Source organism: Papaver somniferum, chromosome 2 (assembly GCF_003573695.1).
Source record: "Papaver somniferum cultivar HN1 chromosome 2, ASM357369v1, whole genome shotgun sequence".
Lineage (NCBI taxonomy): Eukaryota > Viridiplantae > Streptophyta > Magnoliopsida > Ranunculales > Papaveraceae > Papaver > Papaver somniferum.
Genome location: NC_039359.1, coordinates 167236095 through 167259269, shown reverse-complemented (window position 1 = coordinate 167259269; position 23175 = coordinate 167236095). Strand labels below are relative to the sequence as shown.

Sequence of the window (23175 nt, the reverse complement as noted above, 5' to 3'; positions counted from 1 at the left end):
TTATTTTGATCCTAGAGTCGACATAGTTCATTAGAAGTCATATGTGCCGACTGAGACAAAGTTATTGGGTTCCTTTTGACATATTCTGACTTCCAAATCAAGGAAACCCGGTCCCAGAAGACTTTTACTATAACATTAAGAATGAACCTTTTTTTACATACCTTTGCAAGCATTGGAGGAGAGAAACAACACAACGTAGCGAAAGCTAGGGTTTTAGAGCGGTTCTCATCAATCATAAACGTTTTCTTTTCTATATTATTATATGTATATCATGGATGCTTCTACATTTATGAGTAGCTAAACACATACTTGGTTGAGGATGAATTCTAATTTAAGACTTGATTTAACTTAATGTATGATTCTATTTTTATTTCTTCACATGATTATCGTTTGTCTTTACTAATAGGAATATTTGTGCTTGATTGATATATTGTTTAGGTGGCCAACTAATTCAGTCTGTTAATTAATCTAAAGATAATTAAAATTGCAAGATACATGTAATATTCGAACAAACCTTTAAACAAGTAGAGAACGTGAGACCTTGCAGAGGGATTCTGTTAGTGAAATGTTCATAGTGAAAAACAGAAGCAACATAGGAGATATTTCGTAACCCATCCAAGTCAACATTATGAAACCTTGTTGATTTGTATTGTATTGATTTCTTTGATTGAAAGATCCATATCAGTGGGTTGTATCTTAGATGTAAGAGAGGTTTTTTTGAGAAACCGCAAGCTTTTGAACAACTTCTAGGCGATTCCTTAAATGAGAGTATCACATTCTTCATTCGTGTCTTCCGCCATGGAACCTTGAAGATGTCAAATCCTGCTAGGCTGCTACTACGTTAACTGAATCAGCCATTGAATTAAATTCTTATAAGTTGGATCGCACCAAACACAAATTGTTAGATCTTTTCGTGTTTGCCTACTCTGATACTAATTGAAAATATGAGGGTACCCAAATATACCACAATCTTTATTTATCCACCTTTAAGTCCTTTACCGAAAGCGATTGTCTATGGACTGAGTCGAGACAATACAACAAATCGGTTCACACTTCGTGTGATCGTCTATGGATGCAAGATCGAGACAATACGACAACAAGATAACTTGTGTGATTGATTATGGATACAAGATCAAGACAATACAACAACGAAGTATGATACTTGATAATAGGTTCGGACTTAACCAAACTCTATAGGCTCACTATCAAGTATATGCAATATAATTGTGGAAAGATCTCTCAATAGAAAAATCTCCAGTTACCAATTTTTAATCTCTAGAGATATGTATTTAATTGCTGGTAACTAAAGCATATAAAACCAAAAACCTTAATTAAATGATTCTCAATTTATTTCGGCACAGGATCTCTCTGAGTACTAAGGAATATCTTTGAACAATAAATGATAAGAGTTACTGTACGTGTTCAAAGTATGTTGACATCTCTTCACTGTAAATCCTTATTTATATCTACATGGATTTACATTCTTGGAATCGGTTATACCACACTTCCAAACAAGTTTAGAATTGATTCACTTGTATTCCAAGATTACTATGTGATTGATCAAATATCAAATCACATACATGGGTTCAATCGGTTTACCAATCACCAGTATCGGTTATACCTCAATATGAAAATACTTGTGATCGGTCACACAAGTTACCATGACCGGTTATATCAGTTATCAGGATCGGTTACATCAATTACCAGGACCGATTACCATATTCTCATGGTATTGCTTGTGATCGGTCACACCAATTACCAGGATCGGTTACACCAATTACCAGGACCGGTTACCAATTACAATGATTGGTTACACAATACTCTGTGATCGGTCACACGAATTACAAATATTGATCATATCATCTCATGGTGATTACTTAGGATCGATTACACCAATTAATAAAAACTAGTCATACCAAATCATAAGTCAGGCATTGTGATTAGTTATACCAAGATACATAACAAAGTCGATCGGTTCTACCATCTCACACATATTGGTAATCCAAAGATTTGCAATGAATAACCGTACCAATAAGCCTAATGATTTCCCTTTCGACTCATAAAAGAAGTTCATGAATGTACTTCCTTTAAACAAATGTAAAACATTGTTTCCTAGGATAAAATATTCACCATAACCCATTCACATAATCATAACAATATATACAAGATTATGTCGATGTCATATCTATGAAGTTCAAAAGATAAGCGTTATACTTCGTAGTCTAATTCCCTGATACCATGATGATACAAATATGACCATGTCACATTACTAGAGTATTATACAATATGTACAATATATACAGCTTCGCAGTTGTGTTTTCAATATAGGATGACTTGAAAGATACGTTAGGAATGAAACAGTTCAAGTCAATATTACTAACTTCAGGAGGAAGGATGATGTTGTCGTTGTAGTTCGCTCATTCTTCACATTCTTCAGGTCTTCGGAGTAATACTTGTATGTCTCAACATTCTTAGACTTTCTAGTATAACCTAAACGAAGTTGACTCTAGTATATAATCAAACGATTTTAGATGAGTTTTGACACACTAAAATATGACAACCAAACTTGACATACCAACGCTTGGTGAGTTCAACCAAGCTATGCTTTAACACACTGAACCTACACAAGTGATATGCAAATTTTTGGATTCCTTTGACCAGAGTCAACTCACTGGTTTCAAAAGCTGGCCTTAGGGTATACATAATTTTATGCTTTGTATTTGAATGGAATCTATGTACACATTAGTTTTGATTTACCAACTGAACATATCTAATATTGATTTTTTTTATTAGTTTGAATTGTTGGATGAAAACACCAATCTAACTCCATAGATTTGATCTAGTATCAGATGAAGAGACCAATTCTAGGGGCTTAGGCTAAGTCCTATGGGCTAGATTGAGCTGCTAGATTAGCAGTTAAGTGTTGCGATTCAAAAAAAAAAGTGCGGCCTAAAAGTTAAACTAGTTATCTCTCCTAGCAGGTGCTCGCGGGTGAACTAGCAGCGAGATTGAAGCGTTGCATGATTCAGCGCTGAAAAAGTGACTTTTACGCTGAATGGTTCAGCGCTGAATGTTTCCATTTCTTTTAGTTATCAATTATTATGAAATTCTGATGGAGAGAGAGAGGGATGTGATAGGATAGTTTTTCTTTTTTTTTTTTGGATATTTATATATTTGGAAGAGAAAGTGAAAGAGAAAGCACGCGGAAGAGAGTGTGGTGGAGAGAGAGACGTGGAAGGGTGTGATAGGATATGAGGGAAGAGAGAAGAGAGAAGATGGAAATGTAATGATTTTTTTTTTTTGCGATGTTTGGTTCAACGCTTGGGTTTTGTGCGTTACCATTCGCTGTTTTATTCAGCGACTAACATGCTAGATTAACACTACCATAGGACTTAAGAGGTTGTCCTAGCTGACGTGGACTGCTAATCTAGCGGTTAGATTAGCACCCATAAGACTAAACCTTAAGTCGATTTTACAAGCACAGTTACCAAATTACCCTCGTCTCTGTCAATCTCCGCTAGATTTTAGGTCGCTTTTCGTCCCAACGAAATTGACCATTCCGCTTCACTTGAGTGCCGAAACCGAAATTCTTGTGGAGATTGGGGCCATGCCGAGATTGACAGTAGTTTTCGCTCTCAAATAAATCTGGATAGGTGAGTCGTTAAGAATTTCCTCACCTTCCCACTCCAGTCTCAACCTCAGTGGGTTCGAAATCCATTTCCCATCGAAAATAATCTGGAGACTTTTTAGGGTTTTGTAAATTCTCCAAAATTCAAAGATGTCTAGAAATCAAAATCGTCAGGATATTAATCAATCGTACGGTCACAATGCAGTAATGAGCAACAATATGATTGCTGACTTCCATATTATCGATGAAGATTTTGCAGAAGAGGAAGAAGATGATGAAGCAATTGATAACCCTAACAACAATAATCTCTATGAACAAGAACAAGATGATGATAATAATAATGGTTTAGTGGATGGTGTTGAAGAAGATGTTCCTTCTAGTTATGGAGCTTATGCTAATGGTAGTGAAGTAGAAAACCGTCGTAATAATAACAATGCTGTAGCAGTTCGGGAGTTTAATAATATGAATCAACTCGCTTTATCTTTTCAAGGAAAATTGTGGACTTTTGATTCTGTTACTCCTGAGAAGGTTCGTTTTCTCTCTTAATTTCCTAGGGATTTTCATTTTCTTCATTTTTTTTATCGAGGATTTTGCTTTAATCTTATGGTTTGATTGTTACAGGTACACGCTGTCATGTTGTTGTTAGGTGGAACTGAAGTACCTGGTGCTATTGATGCTACCTCTAGTTTTGGACTAACTACTGCTCCTCTAAGTGATCAAACTCAAAAGGTAGGAATGTAATTATAAGTTTTGCATTTTATGCTGGTGGTGATGTTTTGCTTTAATTTGTTTATTTATTTGTTATTTCCAGGGTGATTTTCCTCAACGAGCAAGTCAGGGACAGAGGGCTCTTGCTTTGAACAAATATCGTGAAAAGAGGAAGGATCGTTGCTTTGATAAGAAAATTCGATACGCTGTCCGCAAAGAAGTTGCCCAAAGGTGTGGAAATGGTTATATTTTTCTATGAATTGGAGTATCTGCACTTCCTTTATAAATTCATCTCTCTTATTGGTACTTAGTAGTTACTTTAGTTAAGGTTTCCCAATATTTACGTGGAATATCAACTTTCACCTATTATAGTTCTGTAAACTGAATCGTGTAATCCCACAGCTGCTATGTGAACAATTGCAGTCAGATGGTCACTCCGTTACTATGTTGAATGTAGAGCGGCACATGATATAAATTTTTTGTAGGATCATTTTAATCATTATGGTTAAGCAATAATTAAATTGTAAATTCTGCGGCTCTTGCCATTCTGCCAGTAATCTTGTCGATCTCATTTTAATCGCATTGTTTCTTTTCTGGAGTGGGATATGATCTCCTGTCTGGTGTGATTGTAGTAGAAATCTGAGTCATTATCCCACTCCAAACAAGACAAACACATGAAAGATGAGTTTTATTTAATTTGTTTGTGTGCTTCCTTAAAATGAAAAGGGTTGTTTGTGGAGTATTGATCCAAGCTCTTTAGGTTAACCATGCATACTCGGTTGCATTCTTCTGCTTGAAGTGAGTCTGATTGCAATAGGCCCTAATCTACAAAGTATATTCAGTTCAGGAAGAAGGATACACAACTACGTTTGTTATCAGCTTATTTCTTTTGAAGTATTTTAACTAATGTTAGTTCTCGACTTATTCGTAATGTTGAGTTTCCAGGATGCAGCGTAAAAAGGGTCAGTTTGCTTCCTCAAAGCCCACTCCAATGGAATCTGTATTCTGGTCTCCTTCAGATGCTCCAGTACCGGTTGAGCAACTAGAAACTATGTGAGTTTAAACTGAACTATCAAGAGTCTCCATTAATGATTAATCCAATACGTACTCTGATGAACTTCACTGAAGCTTTTTGATGATCCTTTTCCCAAGGATCCTCAGAATTTTTATATTCGTTTTTGTTTGATCTCCTTCTTAGCTGATAATGATATTATGCTTGATTTCCTTTTCTCATTTGCCTCTAATCTATATATAAATTGGGCAGCTGCACACACTGCGGTACCAGTTCTAACAGCACTCCGATGATGCGTCGTGGACCTCAGGGTCCGGGGTCTCTGTGCAACGCTTGTGGGCTTAAGTGGGCTAACAAGGTCAGTTACTTAAAGATGATGACTTACTGGATGCCATGTTGTTAGATAAAATAAATTCATATACAAATACTTAAGTCCACATTCTTACAGAAACGTAATATGCTGGCAAGGTGTTCGTGAATGGTGGTTGAGTTTAAGTGGACATATCCGAAAAGTATCCATGCATTACGTAGATAAAATAATATGTTACTTGTCAAAGATTAATGACTGTTTAATGCTTACTCTACTTTTCAACATTCAATGATACTCAGAACAAAATCACTTTGTGGTCATGCTGTCATTTGTGGCGTTTCATTATAATCCTTTTACCCTGTTTAGGTTTATCCTATATCTATTAACTGAAATTTAAGTTTATCCTATATCTATTAACTGAAAGAGGGTTGTAAAGATCATCTGTTGCAACATCGTAGCTACATTAGTTATCGTTCTGGTCATTGGCCTTTTTCATGTTCAACTAGGTTTGTCCTTGGCGCCTTCTCAAAGTAACTTGGTGAAACCCCTTTGTCCAGTTCAGTCAGTTTTTTTAGACTAATTATAGCTACTTTTGTTGTCTCTTAATAATGTATGTATGTTGGGTCCTTCAGTTCATTAAATAGTTGATCTCCTACAATAATCCTTGGGTTCATGTAAAGCAGCAAGTTCAAACAAACTTCAAAAAAATCTCTTGAAGTTCTGAATGTAGTTTAGGATAACTAACTCCTCACTCGTTAACGAGAATTGTCTGGCTAGAGTGGGCTGCATTTATTGTTTGGATGATGTTTGTGGATGTCTTGTTCCCACCTAACAGTGATGTCCCCCATATTTTCTTGGATCTAAATTCTATGGGTTCTCTGACCTTCATGATGTTGTGAGTATAATTTCCCTTTTAGAATATCCTTGTACATTATTGTATCATGAATGATGATAATAATAATAATAACAACAACAAACTCTATGTGCAGGGAACATTGACAGATCTTCCTAGAACCGTAGCTGCTACCATGAAAAAATCTGTGAACCAAGGAACAGAAATGGTACTCTCTTCCTCTCAACACGGAACTTGGTTTTTCTTTCTCTTGTAAAAGGTTGTGATACTTGACTAATAATCAAACTAGTTTTTGATCATATGCTTTTTTTGTTGTATCTTCTACTAAAGGATGGGGCCAATGGTGGTAAAGTTGATGGTGATGGTGATGGCGATGGTGGTGAAATGAGATTCACCAGCCAGGCACCTGACTCTGTTCCTTCCCGACATGGCAATAACGAAACATAGCTGTAGTAAATGAACAATACAGTAGTAATAGATACTTAGATATTTTTTTACCCTACAAACAGGACAGGCGGAATACTACTTTTATGCTTATTGACAGACAGATAGACGACAGATGGATGGATGTGCAGTTGAGCAAATGGATAGAGGATCGTCTTTGATTAACTTTTTCATTTTCTATGTACAGTTTCATTTCCCATTCCTGATTACATGCTATAAATCTTTACATATATATATAATCTGATTTTTAGTATTTTACGATGGTGGATCCCATAGTTTTTAAAATTTTTGTTGTTGCCTTGTTTGTTAGTTGCATATAGCTGAATTTAACTCTGGGTGTGCTTCATTTAATTAGTGTGTGCAGGGTTGTGGTAGCCCATATACACAAAACCACCTAAATCAACTGATTTCTATGAATAAGCCAGAGATTGTATTTATGTCTGAAACAAAATCTCGAAAACATTTAGTTAAATCTCTTCTTAAAGACTATCCCAATATCCACATAGTAGACCCAATAGGATTAGCAGGAGGCCCAGCTTTAGCATGGGTAGATGATTTCTCTTTTGAAATTGTTCACTGGAGTATTGACATAATTAACATACTAGTTCAAACTAACTTTGAATCTAAGAAATGGTTGCTAACATGCTTCTATGGTAGTCCATACCCTTCTAATAGAAACATTGCTTATGATTTTATTAATGGGTTCTCTTAGGAGATATGGATACGATTCAAGAGAATAAACTAGGGGGTATGCCATGTAAGAAATCTGATTGTGACTACTATCAAAATATCTTAAGTAATGCAGGGCTAATAGATTTAGGATTTAAAGATTATGAATTCACTTGGATTAATCATAGGGATGATGTAGCTAACATCCAAGAAATATTAGATAGAGCAGTTGCAAATGCAACTTTCCCATTTAGTGGCAGTAGGTTTTGATCATAGCCCCATAGCCTTAAGCTTAGACACTAGTTTTATCAAACTTGAGTATACCTTTAAATTTTATGATACATGGCAAAAGGAAAGCTCTTGTGTCCAAACAATAAAAAAAACCTGGACCCATGTTATTAGGGAAAATCCAACAAAATCTTTGATACTTAATCTTCAAGCTCTCAAAACCAACTTGGATTTCTGGAAAAAAAAACATATTTGGTTTACTTTCTAAGCAAATTAAGAGAATACTATCCCAAATAGATAATTTGAATAATTTTGGCTATGTTTATAAGAAAGGGGATAAGATACAGGAAAAGCTAGGTCAATTCGAAAAACTCTATGATACCTAGGAAGCAATAGAAAAACAACAGTCTAGAGATAATATGGTTCAACTAGGGGAAAAAAACAAAAAGTTTTTCCATACAAAAACCTTAAAAAGAAGGAAATGGAACAACATAGAATGTCTAAAAATGAATAATAATGAAATTACCTTCAGGAGATCTGAAATGCAGGAAACTCTCTCAGATTTCTTTTTAAATCTCTTCTCAGCCCCTCCTGTCCCCCCCCCCCCCCCCCCCCCCCCCCCCCCCCCCCCCCCCTAATCTCATCTACAGTATTCAACCTAGTATATCCTTAGAGGAAAATGTTATCCTAAATTCTATTCCTTCAGCTGAGGAAATTTGGTTGGTCATTAAAAAACTAAAACCTAATAAGTCTCCAGGACCTGATGGCTTCCCATTTAGTTTTTTCAAACTCAATTTGGAAACTGTAGGTGAACAAGTTACAGCTGCCATTCAACAGTTTTTTAAAACAAGTGAACTTCATCCAGAATTCAACAAAACTTTCCTATTTCTTATATCCAAAAGTAGGCACCCTAAAGACCCTAGTAATTTTAGACCGATTGGGCTTTGCAATATCATTTATAAGATTATAGCAAAAATCTTAGCCAATAGGATGAAACCAATCCTAAATTCTATAATCTCCCTTTTCCAGGCGGCTTTCCTCTCCAAAAGGTAAATCTTAGACAACATAGTCATTGCTCAGGAGCTTACTCACTCTTTTAAGAAAAAGAAAGTGAACATGCTGGAATGGGAATAAAAATTGATATATCTAAGGCTTTTGATAGAGTCAATTGAGATCTTTTAATCCCAACAATGAAGGCTTTTGGTTTTGACAAGGATTTTCGTAACCTAATTCATCAATGCATTTCAACTTCTACCATAGCAGTTTTACTCAATGGTAGTCCAGGGAGTTATTTTAAACCAACTAGAGTCCTTAGACAAGGAGATCCTCTTTACCCTTATCTATTCATTATATGCATGGAAATATTCTCTAGACTGCTCTTATCCAGTGAAGAAGAGAAGATTATAAATGGTATTAAGTTAACTCCAAGGAATAGTCCAATCTCCCACATTTTGTTTGTTGATGATTGTCTCCTTTCATTAGGGAAGATCTTAAGGAATGTCATAACATACTGCAACTTATAGATACATTTAGTAAAGCTTCAGGGGAGCTAATTAACTTTGATAAATCATGATTCTTTTTCAGTAAGAAAGTTCAACCTAAACATCAGAGGATGATTAGTAAATTACTCAAAATCAAAAAAAAAAAAATGATCTAAAGGACTCTTATTTAGGAACCCCTCTCTTTATAGATAAAGCAAAAATAAAACTCTTTGAAGGCATAATAGAAAACATGGAAACAAAGTTCAAGGTTGGATAGGTAAAGTTTTAGCTCAAGCTAGTAAAATGGTCCTTAGCAAAACAACCCTGGCAAGTACGGCTAATTATCAAATGAGTTGCTTTATTCTTCCAAAAAAACATTACAATAAAAATGGATGCTTTACAAAGGGACTTCTGGTGGGGAAAAGAAACTAATTATAAAGGATATTATCCTAAATCCTATTCCTGTTTATGTAAACCTATTAGCAAAGGTGGTCTAGGGTTCAGAAACGAACATAAGTTCAACCTAGCCTTAGTAACTAAACTAGCTTGGAGACTTTTGACTAAGCCTAAGGCTCTTTAGGTGTCTCATCTTAAACCTAGATATTTCAGGAACTCCTCAGCTTTTAAAGCTAAAATCCCATCTACGAGTTCTTGGATTTGGAAATGTATAAGTAAAGGGATTAAGCTAGTAAAACAAAACAACATATGGGAAGTAGGATATGGTAATAGCATTAATATTTGGGAAGATAATTGGATTCCTAAACTAGAAGAAAACCTTAGTATCTACAAAACTGTTACCAACTCTCGTTTAACACTTGTGAAGGATCTAATTAATCCAATCACCAAAAAGTGGAATTTTTCCTTAATTATTGAATTGTTTCCAGGACATATTGCTAGACAAATCTGTAATATTAGAATTTCTATAGATAGCAATTTGGAATCCAAACCAGATATTCTGAGATGATTCCTTACCAATTCAGGGAAATTCACAGTCAAATCTAAAGAACAGTGAACAATTATAACCTAGGGCAGCCAGATTCTTCTGGAAAGGTTTATGGAATTTAAATGTATCAAGAATCAAGATTTTTACCTGGAAGGGTTTGCAAAATGATTTTTATACCAATCTAAAGTTATCTAGATTTATGAAAGATATAACACCTAACTGTACTTTTGATGTCTGGAACATGAATCCATATAGCACCTCTTTCTTCATTGTCCTTATGCTAAGTCAGTTTGGGCATCAGAGGCATTCCCAGTTGATCCAAATTTTGATAGATCCATCATATTTTTAGATGTCTGTAAAGACTGAATAGGAAAGGAAGATCCAATTATCCCATAGAAATAATCATGAAAAAAGTTTGGTTTATTTGGAAGGAAAGATGCAATAGATCCTTTGAAAAACAACAACAAACACATACTCAAATAGTTTTAGAAATACAAAGACATTTGGATTTATGGTACAAGGACAAATATTTGACCAAACATGTCTCAACCGGTATAGTGGAAAAACCTAGATGGAAAGTTCCTAGATTTTCACAAAAGAAACTCAACTTAGATGCAGCCTGGATTTATATGAATGCACCAGCAGTTTTTTTTTTAATCTTCAGAAATGATGCAGGGAATTTCGAACAGGGCAGAGCAGGACCCATCACAACCTCATCCCCAGAAGAAGCAGAAGCTCCAGGGATTTTGCAGGCAGCAAAATGGGCAACATAGGAGAGATTGTCGAATTTCAGTGTGGAAGGAGACTGCAAGAACATTTTCGATTACTTGAATGGAAAATCATCTCAAATCACTTGGCAGAACCAAACAATCATGGATGAAGTAAAAAGAGAATTTAATCCTTGTCAGAATTTTTTAGATTTTTTTTATACTCCTAGATCAACAAACAATGTAGCTGATATCCTTGCTAAGGAGGCTAAATCTTTTCGAACTCTTGTTAATTGGAGGAATGAAGCTCCATCTTGTATTTTACAAGCCTTAGAAGTAGATAAATCTAATGCTTGGGTTGGAGTTAATAGCCCAACATTAGATGGCTCTACTATTAATGATGTAAGGGTTACTAACTGCCTAAGTTAGTCTGTTTTAGAATGCATTTTAACTTACAAATAATAATAATAATAATAATAATAAATAACATTGTTCATCTCGTCCATGATCTGTGAAGATTAAAATTTCGAACAGATTGTTGCCAAATTGTAGAAACAATAAACTTTCTAGCATGCTTGGCCAAATCATTACAATTTACAATCCCTTCTAATATGCTGAAATTTCTGCCTATTAAAATTTCTAAAATATTGTTACTATCTTCAATAATTCTATGATTTTGCAAATTTAGGCAAGTCTGCGGCTCCATCGCTAGCAGAAGCAACGTTCTTTGAATATTTCTCCAGCTTTAGATGTATTTGTAAGTAACCTAATATAGGGCTTCACATTTAAATAGAGAGGCTTCACATGGATTCCTAGTGACTAAAAAGTTGGTTATAGGGTGTTTTGAGCAGTAACAAATATCTAAGTTACCGTCCATCCAAAATAACATCGAAAAACTAAAATCAAAACCTAATTCTAATTCAATCTCTTCTTCTTCTTCTAAATTTCTCTCCTCCATCAACAGTAAATCCTTCCCTCTATTTTTCAATTGAAATCATTTTACTGTTTTCGATTAATCAGCGGTTCGAAAAACTTATAATCATCGATTCAAATCTCTGTTAAAGATACGGAAGAAGCAAAGCAGTGATGGTAATCAACAATCCAATCAACCACCCGACCAAATTGATCATCAAAAACCCAATCAAGAAATCTAAGAATCTTCCGGTGCACAATTTCAAAATCCTCAACAAGAACGGCGGGTTTATGTTGGGTATTGATAGACAAACACATTTTTTTTGCCCGTTTTCGTACTTAAGTTTAGGGTTACAGTTAGATATAAGGTTGATTTTGAACTTAAATAATAACTTATTTGGTATGATTTTATTTAGAAAATTTGTTGTTTATATATTCTTTGTAGGGTGATGAGCTTGCGGTAAAGACAATGAAACATCAAAATTCTAAAAATTGGTCGTTAGATGAAGAATGTCAAGCGGTTCGTGGTCTTATATTGTATACATGGTTGGGGAATGGAATTATCAACCATCAATCGGAGTTTGATATTATTATCGTCACTGCCTTCAGAGAGCGATATTGGCTTGAAACTGATACTTCTCGTCTCCCATTCATCGAGATGACAATAACGCCAAATGATGTCAAGCAAATCTTGAACTTAGAAGTTGATGAAAAAGATGTGTCTGAAGGTTTTGATAACAATACGTCTTGGAGAGATCCTTATGCCCTTCTCAAAGACGTACTTGGATGGGAGCAAAGTGAGAAGGAGTTTCAGATGGATATTGGAGATAGACCAGATAAATCAAGAAAAGGTTCAGGTATACTTATCACTAAAAAGATATTCTTGACTAATTTGAGGGCTAAGTTTGGAGAAACTCTCAAGAAACAAGGAGAAGAGGAGGTGATAAATGAAACAAGAGCTCGGCGTATAGCCACGGCATACATGTTGTATTCCTTTGGTACCATATTCTTACCTGATATATGGGATTATTTACGATTCGCAAAGACATAGATAAAACTAACTGTAAAATAATATACAATTGCTTCTTTTTATGTAAACCCAATCGTAACTGATGCAATAAATACCCTCATGCGGATAATGAGTTACGGTTGGGTTGGGAATACCTAAAACCCAAATGTAAGTACTTTACGATTGGGTTTTCCCAATTTTCTTCCGGTTATGTTTTGGAGTTCATTCAAACATAACCGTAATTGGAAGTTACGGTTGGGAATGAAGGGATAACCTAACCGCAATCTGTTCTGAAAAGTTAAAGTCTGTACGTTTTTACATACTTTAGCTAATTTTGAGAAAAAATGAGTTCATTGGAGCTAATTTAGAGATATACGTATTCATTTTGAGCCACTGGTTCTTCATTTTATAGGTGTATTTCTTCAATTGGTTGAGATTACCATTGCTTTGGGTTAAAACCTTTCTACCATCTAACAAATTGGTCGTCCCTGGATTTCCATCAAGATGTATGTAAAATTTGTTTCCTCTATCATATAAAGATTCACCCACCTCTAGTTTTTCACTGGAATCACTCATTTTGGTTGAGACAATCAAGATTTAGGTTTTTTAAATAAATCTATAATAAAAAATAGTTTTTTTTTTTGCTCTCCACTTAATCCTACCAAAAATAAAACTTAATCCGATTTCGTTTACACATACGCACTAAATATAAAAAAAATCATTAATCTAATCATTATCTAATTAGGTTATTAACACCAACTAAGTGAGGGTTTTTTTAACATTATGAAAATATTTTTAGATAAGAGGTTTTTGAAATTACAATCAGGTGACTTGTTTGTGTGTTATTAGTGAAGACCATCTAATGGAATGTGAAGCTCCTATATTACATTTCATTTGTAAAGTAGTTTCCCAGCAGACTGCTTCCAATACATCAACACACTCGACCTCCACATCATTCAAATGTCCATCCTTGTAGATGTATCTTGAAGATTGATGCATCTATGCAAAATCCCCTAGGATTAAACCAATGCCACTATCCTTAGGTTTTAATTTAAAAGAAGCATCACAGTTAGTAACAAGAAAAGAAAAACAAGGATGTATCCATCTCATATCCCTATGATGAGACTTTTTGGATCTCCGCAAATTGTATCCATATCGTGTTTAGAGAATATTTTACAGAAATTGGATTACTAGGATTTGGTTTGGTCTCATCAAAGTCAATTATGCATTACTCCTTTCATATCTCCCATAAATCACATGAAATTTATATTACCCAATCCTCCTAAGAGAATAAAAACTAGATTCATTGAACCCAGTCGTGCATGGTATTGTATCATGGGTAGTGAAAACACTGGTCCTAGTACACATAGTTGAATACTTCCCCGTCACTCGTAAGCGAAACAAACCAGCAAGGAACAACCCAATAATTGGTCAGTTAGGGGCGGACTCTCATATTTGAGGTCAGTAGTTCGACTACCATGCCTAGATTTGGTGTCACCTAGCTAAAATGGAGTTATTCAAATGAGATTTCAAATGACTTCCATAAAGTTTCCAAATCTATATATTGTTAGTCCATTGAGATTTTTGGAGAGTCTCCTAACGTGTATTGTTATTGGTTAGTCTCTGAAACTCTATGTTATTGGATTAAGATTTCATAAGAGTCACTCCAATACCCTAGTATTTAAATGATAATATAAAGTCATTGATTTGTTGTTTTCAGAGTTTTGGAGTGACTTTTTTAGGAAAATAAGCATGGTAGAAATCTCTCTCTGAGAGGTGATATTTTGGGAGACTTGCAGGGGAAGTAGTCAAACGAGATTTCTATAGATTTTAATAGATTTTTTTATCTGAGTGACTCCCGCAGATTCTCTGAAAATCCATGGATTTTTAGTGTTTTTCCGAGTATATTAGAGTGAAAAGACGAGGGTACCCAAATACGCAACAACCTTTTACTTATCAACCTATAAGTCCTTTACTAAGTGTGATCGTCTATGGAAAAAGTCGAGACAATACAACAACCTCGGTACACACTTCATGTGATCGTCTATGGATACGAGATCGATACAATACAACAACAAGATCACTTGTGTGATTGACTATGGATTCAAGATCGTGACGATACAACAACGAAGTGATCACTTGATAATAGGTTAGGTAATAACCGAAACTATATAGGATCAATATCAAGTGTTACGGATTAATGTACAAGTGCAAGTTACTTTAGTTATAATAAAACAATTATAATGCAGAATAATAAAGTAAATGGCACAACAAGATTTTGTTAACGAGGAAACCGCAAATGCAGAAAAACCCCGGAACCTTGTCCAGTTTTGAATACTCTCAAAATTAAGCCGCTATACAAAATCTAATACCAACTTCGTATAGCTGATACCAATTAGATTACCCCTAGCTACTTAGTTTACTTAGTATCCCTGCATTTTCGACTTCTAGAGTCACGCACGTGAATCACCAATCCTTTAGATCGTATTTACCACTCTATTCAATCTTGGTAATAAAATATTTGAGTCGTTGACAAAGACTCTTCTGTTTAATCTAATAAACTTCTTTATCTGGTTAGATGAATCTATCTTTTGATTACCGAAATAATCAAACTCTAGATTCGCAATCAATCAATATAGATCTCAAAGAAATTTTTTAAGGTGATGCCGATCTCACCCAACTAATTAATCAAGTATATCAAAGATAAACCGATTCTAGTTGGATCCCAGATGATCAAGGTTTGTGCACACAATTCGCAAGATAGGAAAACTAATAAGAAAAACTTCGTCGTCTACAAATCTTCATTTTTCTTCAATAATAACCTGCACAACACCACTTGAAATCTCTTGTGATTAATAACACACAGAACAGATTCTGTTAACAATAGATTATCACAAGATGTCTTTAGATCCGAAGATGGTTCTAAATATCCCGTCAATACTTTGATCTAGTTTGAGTGAGCATTATATAAAAAGAGAAGGTTCTCAAGACTATACAAACTAGGTGCAATCAAAGTTTCAACAACCGTTAGTCAATCAAATCAATAATTGAAAACTACAATAATACTGCAATTATCTAGTTTCCTGCCAACGGTACTCGTAGAGCTTCTTTATCCCACAAAAGTCTTTAAACAAGCGGTCATAAGAGATTCCGCCTAATTAGGGCACTCCAGATAGACGGCTCCACCAGAAACAACAAGAATGAAGTTCGCCTGGCTCTTAAGATGGTTTGCAAGAAATGCAAAATCAAGTATTTATACACCAAGGTTTTTTGGACAACAAAAAAATTCCAAAATCGAAAATATTCTCAAGATATTCTCATTAAAGTACCTAATCTCGGTTTTCCTATTTCCACATAAATGCCAAACCATATTTCCAGAAGCTCTCATAGAAAACTTCTATTATTAGTCTAGCACATGAACTAATAATTTTTTACAAAGGATATGCTTTAATTGCTGGTAATTAAAACATATATGATGAAAATAATAATTAAGTGCTTTTCACTTTTTCGGATCTGGGATCACCTTGAGTATCAAGGAATATCTTTGAACAATTAATGATAAGAGTTATGTACATGTTCAAATAATGTCGACATCTAGAAGCTTCTCATCTTAGCAAACCTAAAACCTTAATTCACACACATTATGAAGAAATATGTAAATCATAGAAACTTGGTTTTGCTCATGGAACTGATTATACCAGCACACCAAAATATGTTGTGACCGGTTGTAACATGATTCCCAAGATAGGCTGTAATCGGTTTGTTCGAGCATAGCTCGGTTGAACTCACCAAGCGTTGGTATGTCAAGTTTGGTTGTCATATTTTAGTGTGTCAAAACTCATCTAAAGTCGCTTGATTATATATTAGAGTCAACTTCGTTTAGTTAGACTAGAAAGTCTAGGAATGTTGAGACATACAAATGTTACTCTGAAGACCTGAAGAATATGAAGAAGAAGCAAACTACAACGACAACATAATCCTTCCTCTTGAATTTAGTAATATTGACTTGAACTGTTTCATTCCTAACGTATCTTTCAAGTCGTGTTACATTGAAAACATAATTGTGAAGCTGTATATACTGTACATATTGTATATACTCTAGTGATGTGATATGGTGATATTTGTATGATCATAGTATTAGGAAATTAGACTACGAAGTATAACGCTTATCTTTTGAACTTCATAGATATGACATCGACATAATATTGTACATACTGTCATGATTATGTGAATGGGATATGGTGAAGATTGCATCCTAGGAAACAATGTTTTACATTTGTTTAAAGAAAGTACATTCAGGAACTTGTTTTATGAATCGAAAGGGAAATCATTAGGCTTATTGGTACGGCTGTTCATTGCAAATCTTTGGATTACCAATATGTGTGTGATGGTAGAACCGATCGTAACTTTGTTATGTATCTTGGTATAACTAATCACAATGTCTGACTTACGATTTGGTATGAATAGTTTTTATTAATTGGTGAAACCGATTCTAAGTAATCACCATGAGATCGTATGATCGATATTGTAATTGGTGTGACCGATCCTAGTAATTGGTGTGACCGATCACAGAGTGTTGTGTAATCGATCCTTATAATTGGTAACCGGTCCTTGTAGTTGGTGTAACCGATCCTGGTAACTAGTGTGACTGATCACAAGAAGTACCATGTGAATATGGTAACCGGTCCTAGTAATTGATGTAACCGATCCTGGTAACTGATGTAACCAGTCTTGGTAACTTGTGTGACCGGTCACAAGTATTTCCATATTGAGGTATAACCGACCCTAGTGATTGATTGACTAACTTGTGTGACCGATCCTAGTATTTCCATGAGAATATGGTGACCGGTCCTTGTAATTGACCGATTAAAGTATTCCTCAGTATTCAAGGAAATTCTATGCGAAATAAATTGAGAATCTTTTAATTAAGGTTTTTGGTTTTATATGCTTTAATTATCAGCAATTAAATGCATATCTCTAGAGAATAAAAATTAATAATGTGCATTTACTAATTGGATATTTTCTATTGGGAGATTTCGAAAATTTTGGACAAGCATTTATTGGAATTAGGAAAACCGGATTTTGGTATTCATTGCATATCTTGAGAATATTTTCGGTTTTGGAAATTCCTTGGTGCCCAAACATCCTTGGTCTATAAATACCTAAGTTTGTATTTCTAGCAAACCATCCTAAGAGCCAGGAAAACTTCATTCTTGTTGTTTCTGGTGGAGCCGTCTATTCGAAGAGAGAAGTATCCTAATTAGGTGAAATCTCTTACGAACGCTCGTTTAAATACTTTTGTGGGATTAAAAATCTCTACGAGTACCGTTGGTGGGAAACTAGATAATTGTAGTGTTATTAGTTTTCGATTGATTTTATTGACTAACGGTTGTTGAAACTTTGATTGCACCTAGTTTGTTTATTCTTGAGAATCTTCTCTTTTGATAAATGATTCACTCAAACTAGATCAAAGTATCGACGTGATCTTTAGAAATGTTTGTATATCTAAAGAAATCTTGTGATACCATTGTTAACATACTCCGTTATGTGTGTGATTGATCACAAGATATTCAAGCGGTGTTGTGCATGTTATTATTGAAGATTAAAGAAGATTTTAAGACGAAGAAGATTTCTTATTAGTTCTCATATCTTTGTTTGTGCACAAACCTTGATTGGCTGTGATCCAACTATAATCAGATTTATTCGATTGATTAGTTGCGTGAGATCGACATCGCTTTATAGTTTCTCGTTGAGATTTGTACTGATTGATTGCGAATCTAAACTTGACTACTTCGGTAGTTATTGGATAGATTGATCTAACCAGGGAAAGGAGTTTATTAGATTAAAACGGAAGAGCCTTTGCGTATGACTTGAGATATCTTTATCTTGAAAGAATCGAAAGAGTTGTTACTATACAGATTTGTTGTTCTTTTACTATTTGGAATACGATCCAAATGAATTGTTCCAGTGCGTGCACTCATTGAAGTCGGAAGCCGGGGATACTGAGGAAACTAAGTGAACTAGGTGTAGTTGCTTGGTCTCAACTATACGAAGTTGGTTTAGATTTTGTATAAAGACTTAATTCTGAGAGTATTCAATTCTGGACTAGGTCCCTGGGTATTTCTGCATTTGCGGTTTTCCTCGTTAACAAAATCTTGATGTCTGATTTACTTTTTTTTTTCCGTAATTGTATTTGTTTATATAATTTAAAGTAAATTGCACAAACGTTAACTCTGCCTATACTTGATAGTGATCCTATAGAGTTTGGTTAAGTCCGAACCTATTATCAAGTATCATACTTCGTTGTTGCATTGTCTCGATCTTGTATCCATAGTCAATCACATAAGTTATCTTATTGTCGTATTGTCTCGATCTCGTGTCCATAGATGACCAAATGAAGTGTGAACCGATTTGTTGTATTGTCTCGACTCAGTCCGTAAACAATAACTTTCGGTAGAGGACTTATAGGTGGATAAATAAAAGATTGTGGTGTATTTGGGTACCCTCGTCTTTTCAAATGGTATCAAAGCACGAAACACACGAAAAGATCTAACAATCTGTGTTTGGTGCGATCCAACCTGTAAGAAATGAGTCTGCAGAAAGGTATGGTAAAGCCAAAAAGGAAATCAGTTAATGTATCACAAGATTTGGGTAAATCCCTGTATAGGTTTGATTTTAGCAAGTGTTTAAAAGGGGCTTCTTCCACAAGTTCTACTTGCTCTTCTGAAAATATGTTTGTATGTTCTCAAGAAGAAGTTAAGTTAAGCCATATATTCACAATCAATGATTTAGATTATGATAAATCTCTTCATAATGACAAAGAAGATATTGATTGTGTGAATATAAAAACATCTCAACTAAATGAACTAAGTGAAGAATTTATCTCATGTGCAACCGAACTCACTCTTGCACTGAAAAGAGAAGGAAGCTTCTTGAAGACTTATATCATATGAAAGCTGAAAATGATCAACTCAATCTTGATCTAACTACCCTGAAAGCTGATTTAGACTCTCTCAAAATCGTATCTTCCTCAAAGATTCAATCCTTGGAAGCTAAGCTAAAGAAAAGCATTGATCAGGAAAAAAGGACCGAGATCTTAAGAAAAACAACAGCTGATGAATACAATGCTTTTAAAATCTCATATAATTTTTTGAGATAAAGACAGTTTCTGAACGTGTCAATATGCTAAAAGACAAATTGCGTTCGTTAATGTCAAAAAATCATCGGGTTGCATCCTCCCCGGACAAATCTATGTCTGATTCGATCTTTCCCTCAAAAAAAAAAAAAAAAAAGGATGACATTGAAGGCTCTCGAAAGAAATTTTTATCTTTTAAAGAAGCATCTTGTAACGACACTAAAATGTCATTTTAAATTTGGATTCGAACTCAACCCATTTTGAGTGGAAGTTAGGATTGGATAGTGTACGCGTGCGATCCTAATATAGGGTGTGTACGGCCGTAGTATGGGTGTTTTTAACTTAAAGATAACCTTTAGTTGTGTTGGGGTGCAAAATTAGTAGATACAAATACAATGGAGAAGTCTAGAAAACATATTTTCTCGCATGACTGCCACGTGAGGGACATGAGAAGCAAGCTAGGGAAAGTATTCTCTCTTTATTATTTATTTATTTTCTTCTCAGAAACATTTCTAAAAGCAAACAAAACACCCCTTCTTGTTTTTCTCGGTTCTTCTCTCATATAACTTCTTCTACTGATTTCATTTCAAAATGATCTAAAGCAAAGGAAAGATTTGTGGCTTTTAAATCCGAAGTGGAGATTCCATCATGGGCTAGGTTTTTCTTACACAAAGGTAGGGGGTTCTTTCTTTTACTTCCTTCTCTTGTTTTTGAACTGAACTATGAATTTCGTTTGTGTTAATCAGTCTTTTGGCAAATGTTCAATTAAATTTTGTTTGTTGAATGCGATTTCATTTGGGTTACACAAATATTGATTTTTTTATTTTACTTTGCATGTGTGCATATTTCTACTACTTGATTGAAGAGATTTGTTTTATAAACTCCCTTCAAATATGTTTTAGAATATGTGATTCTGATTTTTGTTAAATTGATTTTATGAAGACTAAACCTGTTAGGCATCTATGTTCATTTTCCATCCCAAATTAGGAGTTTGAATTGAGTTTCTAAACTAGCCCATTAGCTATTTGTGAAAATGACTAAATGAATATTATTTCATTTTAGTATCATGCATGACACCAAGTTTTGATCTACATATAGACGACAGTAACCATGATTGTGTATCTTTCTTTCTTCCTAAACCACCGTTTTCGGTTTAATAAATCACCCTATGGATTTGTTTGCACGTGATACAATTTTGGTTATGCCTTCTCAAGTTTTACTTTGATATCTCTTTTGGTTTATACATTTCCTTCTTATACTTTTCCCCTTTTACTCATTTGTTTTCTCAAACATCAAATGTTAAAAGAAAATGACAGCACTGTGTCATGCATGTGAACTATTTGCCTCCGATTTATGGTTTACTAACTAATCCCTTTTCTTTTTTCCAATTTGTATCTAATGTTACTGTCCGCTCATGCATATACTATTTACTTACTCTCTTCCTCTCTTGATTTAAATATGTTAAATTATTGAACTTATGGCTTTTTATGTAAAGGAAATGAAAATGTACGAATTGCCTTATTTTACCGTTTGTTAGATGCTTGGTTTGCTATCAGCTACGATGCTGTTGTTTGTTTTCACAGCTCCATTAATTGTATCACTTCTGTTTTTTCTCTCTTTTCGAATGAATTATGTGCATGATTTACTCTGTATTATGGATATAGTTTGGCTTAAATTCCCTTAGTGTATGGACTGTATTTAAAGTTTGGTATTTTACTTGGCGCGGGCTTTTGGTAAGTTGTGCCCTCGTTGCTATTGACTTTTGAGAATTGGTTCCAGTTTCGGAAATTCACTTGAGATTTGCTGCCAGTAAGAACTAGAAAGCTCTATTTTAGGAACGTCGGGCCTAAGTGGCACCCCACCACCTTGGTGGCAACCCAGAAGATCGTTGCGGCAACGATGGCTGGTAACCAGAACTACCCTGACGGTGGCACTGGCCATGAGAATAGTAGAGTAAATGTTATTTGCGGCTCTGAATATTTTTGTGATCTACATTTGCTTAAGATTTACATTTCTGCATTTTTATTTAACTGCTTCTCTTGTCTATTTATTCATGTTCGGCGCTCGCACTGCGTTTTGTTGTTATACCTCTACTGGACATTCGCTCACCCGTTTTGTTTTCCCTCCCACAGAGTACGAAGAGAAGTTGCAGCAGTAAGCCGGGATGAGCTTACAGCGAGCCTAGAAGCTTTGAAAGTTAGTATTTTGTAAGTCTGTGATATTGTATATCACAGGGGTACCTGGGTAGTTAGTTTTTGCTTTAGTCCCATGTCATTTTGTCGAATTTTTGCATGTATATATACGGCATACAGAACCTTCTTTTCTCGTTGGGATATGGGCATATCTTCATTTACATACTAGTATCTTCTTAGAACTCATTTTAGTTGAACCTTAATGTATTAGCAGGTCCCCCTTTGCGTATTTCTATCTATCTGGAGCACCGCTCATGTATACTTAAATTTTTATTTAGATGAACATAAATGATGATGGGAAATGTTGTGTATTGACTGTCATTTTAAGAAAATGGTGTACTTGGATTTCACTGTGTAAACATTATGTTTTCCATGATTCACTTTGGGTTCGTACTTGTGCACATGTTCCTTTATAAATTTTATATGTTTTAAATTAGTACTACTAACCACTTGGAACTTCTTTACTGGAAGGTCTTAGTTTACATACCACTATCTGTAACTTTTCTTTTGTTGTCAAATTTATCGGCAAATGTAGGTCATGTAGTATAGAACATTTTGTCTTTAAACTACAGTGTACTTTAGTGTACTGTGCACATATACACTGCCTTAGAGTCATTTGGGTCTTGTTTAAAACTCTAAACTAAGTTTTTAAGTTCATTTTCTTTACGAATTTCATCTGTCATCTGGCTAGTTAAGAACTGTATTTTATCCTAAAGTAAAGTTATTGAATGAATGATTTTCTTTACATTTCATTTCGTGATCAAAAACTGATTTTTGTAAAATGTCTAGTAAGATGGTATATATATGTGTTTTCGATCCATCTTTGCTAGTACCCACAATATTAAAGCATTGTAAGGATATTTTCAGTTCTTTCACGTTGTTGGAGCTGCAACCATTGAACTTTCATCTCTTGTTCCTATTTTTGCTTCTTGGCCTTGAAAATT

The 23175-nt window shown here is 34.7% G+C and overlaps 1 protein-coding gene and 1 long non-coding RNA gene across 2 annotated transcripts; both read left to right on the top strand.

Annotated features, from left to right (window-relative positions):
- The first annotated feature begins 3568 nt into the window (after positions 1–3568).
- Positions 3569–7216, top strand: LOC113349703 (GATA transcription factor 24-like). The gene is made up of 7 exons (XM_026593730.1): positions 3569–4156; positions 4250–4357; positions 4440–4567; positions 5282–5389; positions 5601–5706; positions 6648–6719; positions 6842–7216. Exons 1-7 carry the CDS (start codon positions 3779–3781, stop codon positions 6956–6958), a joined length of 1017 nt encoding a protein of 338 aa, XP_026449515.1. The 5' UTR covers positions 3569–3778; the 3' UTR covers positions 6959–7216.
- Positions 7217–20512: 13296 nt separating this feature from the next.
- On the top strand, positions 20513–22611 carry LOC113349702. The gene is made up of 2 exons (XR_003360326.1): positions 20513–20713; positions 22172–22611. It is a non-coding gene; the product is annotated as an uncharacterized LOC113349702 (long non-coding RNA).
- The last annotated feature ends 564 nt before the right edge of the window (positions 22612–23175 follow it).